The sequence below is a fragment of the Aotus nancymaae genome, unplaced genomic scaffold (assembly GCF_030222135.1).
Source record: "Aotus nancymaae isolate 86718 unplaced genomic scaffold, 86718_ANA_hifiasm-v0.15.2.pri h1tg000072l, whole genome shotgun sequence".
NCBI lineage: Eukaryota > Metazoa > Chordata > Mammalia > Primates > Aotidae > Aotus > Aotus nancymaae.
This window is the reverse complement of record NW_026988487.1, coordinates 9,459,899-9,469,529: the sequence shown is the minus strand read 5'-3', so window position 1 is coordinate 9,469,529 and position 9,631 is coordinate 9,459,899. Positions and strand designations below refer to the sequence as shown.

General features: G+C 54.4%; 1 protein-coding gene across 1 annotated transcript; it reads right to left on the bottom strand.

The window, feature by feature from the left end:
• Positions 1-4,141: 4,141 nt before the first annotated feature.
• NOG (noggin) lies at positions 4,142-6,134 on the bottom strand. Its single transcript, XM_012460453.3, has one exon. It carries the CDS (start codon positions 5,520-5,522, stop codon positions 4,824-4,826), a length of 699 nt encoding a protein of 232 aa, XP_012315876.1. The 5' UTR covers positions 5,523-6,134; the 3' UTR covers positions 4,142-4,823.
• Between the last annotated feature and the right edge of the window lie 3,497 nt (positions 6,135-9,631).

Here is a 9,631-nt window from a genome sequence, read left to right as displayed (position 1 = left end):
CTTTTTCCGGCCCAGGTTTATTTGATGCTTTACCTCCTCTTTGATCTCTCCTAGTTCTTTAAAAAATTTTTTTTTAGAGACAGGGCCTCACTCTGTTGCTCAGGCTGGAGAACAGTGAGGTCACAGCTCACTGCAGTCTTGAACTCCGGGGCTCAAGAGACTCTCCCGCTTCAGTCTCCTGAGAAGCTAGGACTACAGGCATGTGCCACCATGCCTGGCTAGTTTATAAGTTTTCTGTAGGCATGAAGTTGCCCAGGCTGATTTCGAACTCCGGCCTCAAGCAATCCTCCTGTCTCTGCCTCCGAAATGTTGACATTGCGGGTGTGAGCCACTGCATCCACCCACCAGTTCTTCATTTCTTATCTCCTCTATTGCATTGTAACTTCCTTGTGGGGGGGAGGGGGGAGGAAGTGGGAGGTGCTGGCACATAACAGGGTGTGCAATTTTTTTTTGTGTGTGGCTTACCAGGCATGAACCCCTACAGAGCTTGACTTGAGACGTACCAGCTCACAGCATCGTGTACATTTTGTCTCCCAAGATCGGTGTTCGAGTCCTTAAAGGAAGGAAGATTATTTGGAAGAAGCATATGCTTTGGTGGTGTCAGCTTGGATTTTGAACTGTAACTGCGTCACTTACTGTGAGGCTTTGGGGAAGATGCATAAACTCTCTGAGTTTCAGTTTCCTTATTTGGACACTAGAGGCCTTAGATGAGGATGGGTGTAAAGGCCTAACACTGCTTGGCACATCACAAACCATTAATAAACATCTGCTAAACAGGTACAACAGAAGGGTTGATCCACTTGCTGATGATCAGTTGTTACTATGTCAACTTTAGGGAATATTCTCTCCCATCAATTAAAAAGAGAGCAAAGGAAAAAGGGAACAAAGAAAAAGAGAAGCATGATGAGGCTCACTAGAGAGGCACCATCTAGCCGATCTCAACTGTATTCATCTGTGTGATCATCAGCAAGTGGCTGCTGAGGTCTCAGTCTTCTCATCTGTAAATTGAGCGGTGGGCATTGGCATCTAAGCTCCCCTCCAGCTCTGACATTCCAAGAGCATTAAAGAAAAAGGATGAATCACCCCCTTCAAAATACCAATATGGGCTGGGCCCTCCCCCTGCGGTCCCCATCCAGCATAGCTAAGAGCTCTTAATACGCAGCCCAGCCAGCTTCTTCTTGCAGCTGCCACCAAACTTCAACCCCCTTTCCCAGGAAGTCTCAGAAGCAAGACTGATAATGGACCCCTGGACTTCTCCATCTCAACAGGGAACTAGATCAGGTTCCCAGACTCTGGGGGCCAGAGGACCCTCCATTGAGAGGGCTGGCTTTCCCTCTCAGTTTGGTCATTGGTCCTCAGTTTGCTCTTGTGTGCAGTGTGTGTGTGTGTGTGTGTGTGTGTGTGTGTGTGTGTGGCATTGAAAGAGTGGAAGGAAGGAATAAAGGGCAGACTTGCAAATAGGGGGTTGATGAGTGAATTCTAGAAATCATAGTGGGAGGGATAGGTTGGTGGAAACCTTGCCATTCTCTTACAGGATTTGAAAAAGTTGACGTGCATGTATCTCTAATAGTTATAAATCTCCACTCTGGGGAGGCATGCCCCCGCTCCCCAGCAGCTGCATAAATTCATAGACACAGGTGTCAGAACCGCAGAAGTCACCTGGATCAATTTTCCTCCTTACAGGAGATAGGCACTGGATGACCCAAGAGGACAGTTTTCTCGACTCTATACGCAGAGCCCTCTCCTCCTTTCTGCGTTGATGCTATTATTAGTATTATCAGCATTAATAATAATGGAGCGGTAACCGGCTGTGCATTAGGCAATGCTCCAGGACCAGCACTTCTTCCTTGGCTTCTGGCACTGCCTGGGTCCTGCTGGGTCCTCTCCCGCACCCGCAGCGGCTTCGGGCCTGCTCTCTGGGTCTGTGCATCCGGTGGTCTGTCTGTCGCCGGTCACGTCTGCAGCCCGCGTCCTCCCAGCTCACACCGGCTCCCGCTCTGAAAGCCGAGAAGCTCGCCGGCTGCGGGCGGGTTTTCCAAGTGGGCAGGGGTGGGAAGGAGGAGCGCGGGCGAGCCCGCGGAGGGAGGAGGGGGCGTCGCGGAGGGGAAGACCTCGCATTGTAATCCAATGACATTGCCAACGTGGGGGTGGGGGCGCTGGCCTCGGCGCGCTCTCCGAGTTTTGGCTGCCCGCCCAGCTGGGAATAACTCTCTTCGCATAATTCGCGTGTTTACCAGGCATGAAAATTCTTGCTTTCGGTCCCCCCCCACCATAAGCCCCCTCCTCTTCCCCACTCCCCACCACCTCCGCCCCTCGCAAGTGAAACTCTGTCTAAAAAAATATTGGCCCGGGGCACAGAAAGTTTTGCATAAATTCATAAGTGATGAATGGCTGATTTTAACGTTATTTGGGTATTTGTCAGAACTTAACAAATATACATGGGGACGGCAGTTCATAAACTTAAACATCTCAATATCCCCTTTCTTCTGGAAATAAATTACGTTTGTTTGCCCGGCTTGGAGTCTTAAGGTAGTCGACATTAGGAATATTTTAAAAGCCATCATCCATCGAGCATGTCTCCCAGGCGCCAGGAAGATTAAATGAAAGAATCATAAGATGGAGGTCTTTAACTTTTAATCCTTTTACAATGAAGCCTCAGATAGTCGCGGGGGCAGGGTGCCCTCTCTGGGGGGAATAATGCCGTTATTCCTCGGCTCTCAGTTAATGAATACCCTAACGTCTGTCCCACGGCTGACGGAGGCAGCGCCGGGGAGGGGGCTCGGCTCTGGGGCCAGGCTATTGAAATGAGGAGCCATCGAGGCTGCGTCGGGAGGGAAGAAAGCGCCCGGCTGGAGGGACATGGCGGGCGGGGCCGGGGGCATTGAGACTGCGCTGGGGACCCGGCGCAGGTTTGAAATAATTAGCATAGATTCGCCGGGACTCCGGACTTGGGGGGTTAGGGGGGTGAGGGGGTGGGGTGGGAGGAACGCCGGGAGGGAGGCGCGGGGAGGTGGCAGGGAGGTGGAGAGGGAGCAAAGGAGAGCGACTTCGGAGTCCAAGATAAATAAAGGGAGCGCTGAGCAGTGTCAGGAAGCTGGCCCACGTGGAGCTGAGCGGACGGGCGCCACCGGGGACTGAGGCGGAGGGACGCAAGCGAGAGTCAGGCGTCGGTCCCAAGGAGTTGGCTTTTTAAGGGGTGGGGTGGGAGCGATGTTTTGCACGTCCCTTTACGGGGTTACGTGCCTTCTGCTCCTATCTAATCCTAAAGAAAGCGCAAAGATTCCGATTCCGATTCCGATTTCTCCCTCCTCCCCACCCCTCAAGTGGAGAAAGTGCCCAGAGCGCGGGTATACCTTCTTCCCAAAAGCAGATCCTAGAGGTGGTGATTTTCTCCAGGATTCGGACTCCTTCGAAACCGTGGCCCTCAGTCTTCCTTAGGTTCCCCCGAGAGAGGGGAGGCCAGTGTCAAATCTCCCCGATATCCCCAGCATCTCCGGCCGATGGCCTGGGATTTCGGGGCTCGGACCTGCAAGATCCCGGAGGCTGTGAGCCTTGTTGATTCCAAGGGATTGTCTCAGCTCCCACCGCCGTAGCTTCTGGGCATGCAAAGGGTTAACATGGGCTGGATATTGAGGTGGGGGGTACGAGGCGGGAGGGGTGGCGGGATCTGGGTGGGCGCGCTCTGATCTACCCCCCTCCCCATTCCTCGGGGGTCAAGTTTCAGCGGCACTCCGCCCCCAGGGTAGGTGTGAAAGACACGTGTCCCCATTGTGAAGGGCCTGTCAGGCAGGACAAAGCGGCCGCCCACCCTCCCCCCGCCCCTCGGCCCAGCCTGGGGTCAGCACCAGGGGGCCGGCTGGGTGTCGAGGTCACTACAGGCCCGAGCTTTGGTGACATAGGGGGAAAAGCTAGGAGACTGGGCGGAGGCCACGTGATGTTTAAGTGAGGGGTTAGAGAATATTGCCCCCCCCGCCCTCAAAAAACATAACAGTCACCTCCGTCATACCACAGGAGGGGAGTCCGAGGGGACGAGCCCCTTCCCTAACGGGGTACGAGGCAGAGCAGCATCCACTACCCGCCCCCTCCCACGCCCTCCCACCCCCCATCAATCACCAACACAGAAAATCAGTGTGGAGCGCAGTCGGTTTTAGTGGTTTTCTTTAATCCTGCTCTGCACTTCTTTCTCATTTACTACACGGGATATTATAAAGAATAAATAGCAGATACTCTTAATTTACAATGATTAGTCATTCCATTTGTTCTCTATATTTACAATAACTGTAAAATAACATTGAACTCTATAGCTTCTTCGAGGTCCAAGGAAAACCAAAACACTTTCCGAAGAATGGAAAATAGCTTTTAAAAAGTCCTCTACAAAAGTTCCCCCGTCTCTTTGTACTTTAAGAAAAAAATAACTTTTCCCCCCTGCTTCGCCATGCGAAGGGCACTGGAATATAAATAGCAGGTTAACATTATTAGCAACAACCAGAATAAGTCTCTCTTTTCTCTGTTCTTTTTTTTCTTTTGCTTACTTTTTTTTTTAAATACAGTAGAAGCCGGTAACTTTTAACGTATAATACTGACCTTTTAATAAGTAAATTAAAACTGGGACCGTATATACACACACATATACATTCCTACACAGTTAAACAGTGCATTACATGAACCAGAAAGCTAGGTCTCTGTAGCCAAAAAAAAAAAAAAAAAAAAAAAAGTTCATTGAAAACCCTCGCTAGAGGGTGGTGGAACTGGTTGGAGGCGGTGCAGGGGGCGTCGGTGGGGATCCATCAAGTGTCCAGGTGCGGGCAGGGGGCCCCTGAGTTCTAGCAGGAGCACTTGCACTCGGAAATGATGGGGTACTGGATGGGAATCCAGCCGCAGCGCTGGCCCCCGCGCCGCTGACAGCGCCACCGTAGCACCGTGAGGTGCACGGACTTGGACGGCTTGCACACCATGCCCTCGGGCACGGAGCACGAGCGCTTACTGAAGCAGCTGCCCACCTTCACGTAGCGCGGCCAAAAGCGGCTGCCCAGGTCGTTCCACGCGTACAGCACGGGGCAGAAGGTCTGCGACCACAGCCACATCTGTAACTTCCTCCGCAGCTTCTTGCTCAGGCGCTGCTTCTTGCCCTGGGCCAAGCCCTCGGAGAACTCCAGCCCTTTGATCTCGCTCGGCATGGCCCCCGACGGCCGCTGCCGCAGCAGCTGGTCCAGCTCCGCCAGGTCCTCCGCGCCCCCAGCCGCACCCCCGCCCCCGCCGGGCCGGTCCTCGGGGGGCGAGGTGGCCATGAAGCCCGGGTCGTAGTGGCCCCCTAGCAGCGAGCGCAGCAGCGTCTCGTTCAGATCCTTCTCCTTGGGGTCAAAGATAGGGTCTGGGTGTTCGATGAGGTCCACTAGGGGCAGGTTGTCGCTGGGCGCCGGGCGGATGTGGAGATAGTGCTGGCCGCCGGCCGGTGTCGCCCGCAGCCCCAGGACCACCACCAGGGCGTAGAGGGTGACCCCCAGGCTGGGGCAGCGCTCCATGCCTCCGGCGCGCGCCCGGGGCTGCTGCTTCGTCCCGCGTCCCCGGAGGAGAGCACGCTGAGCCCGCGGCGCCGCCGCGCTCCCCCGTCTCTCCGGAGGCGGCTCACCCGAGGCTGGGGAGGCGCAGGGCCGGCAGCATGAGCCGCCGGGAGAGCCCTTCGCGCAGCGCCGGCTCCCACCGGGGCGGAAGAAAGGCACACAAGTTGGCCGCAACTCCTCTCCCGGCTCTACTGGGGAAGGCGGCCGCGGCGGGGCATCCGAAATTACTCCAGGGCGACCGCGGGGCGCGGCGGGCGCCGGCTCCTCGCTGCCTTCCCGGGCCGGCGGCGGCGCAGGGCGCGTGGACGAGCCGCTCTCCCCTCCTCCTCCTCTTGCTGCTCCTTGTCCCGCCGCTCTGTGCAGCGCCGCTGGCCGAGCGGGTCCTAGGGGCACTTCCCTCCGCCTGCTCCGGGCTCCGCGGCCGGCTCTGCCCGGCGGACTCCAGCGGCGGCGGCGGCGGCGGCGTCCGCGCACGTTGGCACCGGTTTGTCTGTCTCGCAGGGTCCAAGCCTTTAAATTTCCTGCACTTTCAGCTCCATCACCATGGAAACCACTGACTCTCTCGGCGTTGCCCCCTCCCCCTTCTTCCCCCCAAACAACAACCCCACCCCCCACTTCTCCACCCCCGAGGAGCTGGAGCGGCACAGGCTCGGGGGGAAGCCGCCCGTACTCGCCGCGGAGGCGGCGGCGGCGGCTTCGGCAGCGCCCAGGGCTGTGCCTCGCCGGACCCAGATGCCCCGGGAAGCCGACAGTCCGGCTGCCCGCCGGAGCTCACAGGCGGCGGCGGCGGCGGCGGCGGCGGCGGCGGCAGCGGCGGTGGCGGCGGCGGTGGCGCTTGGCAGGTCTCCGCGCAATTTTCTCTCTCCCCCACCACCCACCCCCCTTCTCCTCCTCCTGCAAAATGCACCGCCCCCCTCCTTTCTCCTGGAGCAATGCAACTGGGGCTCTAGGCGCCCCGCCAGGGCCAGTCCTGGGGAAAGCTCGCGGCGGCGCTGGAGCCGGGCTGGAGGGTGCAGAGCCGGTGTTGGGGGGGCGGTGCTCGAGGTGGGGCTGGAGGGTTTCTCACTAGCTGGGTGCTTTGCACTGGGAGGGGAGCAGCGGGGAAGTGCTGGGGGCTCCTTCCTCGGTGCAGTTCAGAGCAAGAAATTTCTCCATGTGCATGGAGCGTTTTTCCCGGGCGCGTCTCGCCTTCCTCTCTCCCGGGCTCTTGATCTAAGTCCCCTCCCCCCAACACACACACACACACACACACACACACACACACACACACCCTACCCCACCCCCTACACACACACACACACACACACTACCCCACCCCCTTTTGCACCGGGGAGTCCCAGATCCGCAGCGTTGCGCAGCGTGATGTCATTCCTAGGAAGCACTCCTGCCTGTCTGGCCCTCGGGCCCACAAGGGGGGTCCGCTCCTCACCATCCTCCTCCTCCTTGGCCGGGTCCTGCACCCTGAGTGGCCTAGCCTCCGGGGCACGTCTGTCTCGCCTGCGGCTCCCCTCGCCTGGCCGGCTCCGCGCGGCCGCCGCTCGGCTCCCTGGGGGCGGCCCGCCCTCTGCTGGCCCGCTGCGAGCCCTGCACCTGGCGCTGGCGGGGGCGGCGGCCGTGCGAGGTGGGTCGGCTGCTCTGCCCGGCTCAGCTTCTGCTTCTGTGTCCGTGTCACTTTGTGTCTGCGTCTGCTGACGGGGCCGTTTTGGGTCTGGCTATTTTCCCGAAGCCCTCCAGGCCCCCAGTGTAAACAGACTTCCTGAGATTCCTCCTCAAACCCCTCAAATTTCACAAGAATGCGTGCTGCACCTTCTGCCTCCGGTAAATCGGTCTCAGTGGGTGCGAGTGGGGACCAGAAACTTGAAAGATGAACTGATAGCGAGGTGCCTGAGTCTGGGCTGGGGTCCAGCCTGCTATAACTTGGACAAGTCATTTTCCTTACTTTTCGCATTAGTGACGTAACTGTTAATACATTTCTCTTCCAGCCCTACCTTTCTGTGATTTCAAATAAACCTACATGATGCTTTCTCTTTCAGAAGCAGTTTCTCTTTAATGGGAGATGGGCACTGAAATGACACCTCCTGTTAATTTCCCTTGGACGAGGAACTCAATCTAAGCTTTAAAATGCAAACTCAGTTTTCTTTGTGGTGAATGTGATTGGAATCTGGAAGAAGCTGCAGAAGAGACACTTGGAGTGGATGACTGAAGTATTCGCCAGTCTTCCACGGAGTGGGAGTTAAGAAGTCCCATTGTGACAGCCTAAATCACTCAACTTTCTTTCCCCAAAGATCTGTTTTTTCCTTTCAGCCTGCCCCACCCCAACTCCCAAAGTTTATCATCTAAGGAAGAAAACACTTTGTTGCACACTATGGTCTTTCTGCAAAACCTCTATTAAAAGGGGTGGGCAGTTTCAGCTGAAAGCGTTTCCTTCAATTTTAAAGTCTAGACAACGAATTAGACTATCAAGGGCCTGCTCAAAAGGAGATCTTGCTTTGATGGATACTGGAGATAAAAACAGCCCATTGGTTATTTGAATGGGGTTGACTTTGAAATAATGTGTGATTAGAACCTGGTACAGGCCAGGCACAGTGGCTCATGCCTGTAACTTCCCAGCACTTTGGGAAGCCGAGGTGGACAGATCACTTGAGGTCAGGAGTTCGAGACCAGCCTGGCCACCATGGTGAAACCCTGTCTCTACTAAAAATACAATAACAACAACAAAAATTAGCTGGGTGTGGTAGCAGGCACTTGTAATTCCAGCTACTTGGGAGGCTGAGGCATGGGAATCACTTGAACCCGGGAGGTAAAGTTTACAGTGAGTTGAAATTGCATCACTGTACTCCAGTCTAAGCGACCGAGTGAGACTTTGTCCCCACTTCTCTCCAACCCCCCAAAAAGAACCTGGCACATAGAGAGCTCCTAAGCATACCTCTTTCTTTTTGATGTGCCTTATGGGGATTCAGCACCAGTTTGTTTTCTTATGAAGATTACATGTTCCAGAGCAATTTTGTTACTACTGTGAATTAAGAAAAGTATTCAATGGAGTTCAAGGGCTAAACTCTAGTTCCACCCTCCTGAGATGGTAGGTTCCAATTCATGACATTATATTGTGCTGGTTTCTGTTCTATCAATCTCTGTCTCCTCTCCTTCAAATGATCTATTTTTGTTTGAAAACCAACCCAGATCCTTTATTTAGGCTGAGTAGATTTAACTGAACAGCAAAACAGGTCCCTCAGGAACCAGAAACAAACCATGCTTGAGAACAGATTGGGTGACCTGTTTATGGAGTGTCTACTGGGTGAAAACCATTGGGAAAAATACGAAGAAGAAAGATTTCACAGTCAGTCTCCACCCTGCAAGACTTCTGCAGTACAGTTAGGGGAGATACGACAAGCACAAGAAGAAAATATTAAAAGGGTGTCCGAAAAATTTATAATTAAATTATAATTAAAATTTGTAATTTATGGGAACATAACTGTGTGGACCAGTGTTTTGTAACCTTTTCTTTTTAAAATGCATGTCTCCTTTTGATAAATATAACAATATCATGCTCGTGTTTGAATGTTGTGTAAAGTTTTTAAATACATTATTATAACCAAAATGAAGCCCAAGCAATTGTAATATTAGCTATACTGTTTTCAAACCACATGTACCCCTCTTCACTGTGAAGTTCTGAAATGCTACATGTGTGAAGCTTGCAACCCCCGACTCTGCGCCACATTGGAGTAGCCTATGTGCTTAGGTACTGAGTAAACCTAGGGATGTTGGTATCAGAGACTAAACAGTACTAAGACCTTAATGGGGCTGGGTGTGGTGGCTCACGCCTGTAATACCAGCATTTTGGGATGCTGAGGTGGGTGAATCACGAGGTCAGGAGTTTGAGACCAGCCTGGCCAACATGGTGAAACCCTGTCTCTACTAAAAATACAAAAAATTAGCTGGGTGTGGTGGCGGGTGCCTGTAATCCCAGCTACTCGGGAGGCTGAGGCAGGAGGATTGCTTGAACCTGGGAGGCGGAGGTTGCATTGAGCCGAGGTCACGCCACTGCACTCCCTCCTGGGCGACAGTGCAAG

What these genes read in the sequence shown, in the direction of transcription:
- NOG (XM_012460453.3), bottom strand. Translation starts at nt 5,522, where the DNA reads ATGGAGCGCTGCCCCAGCCTGGGGGTCACCCTCTACGCCCTGGTGGTG.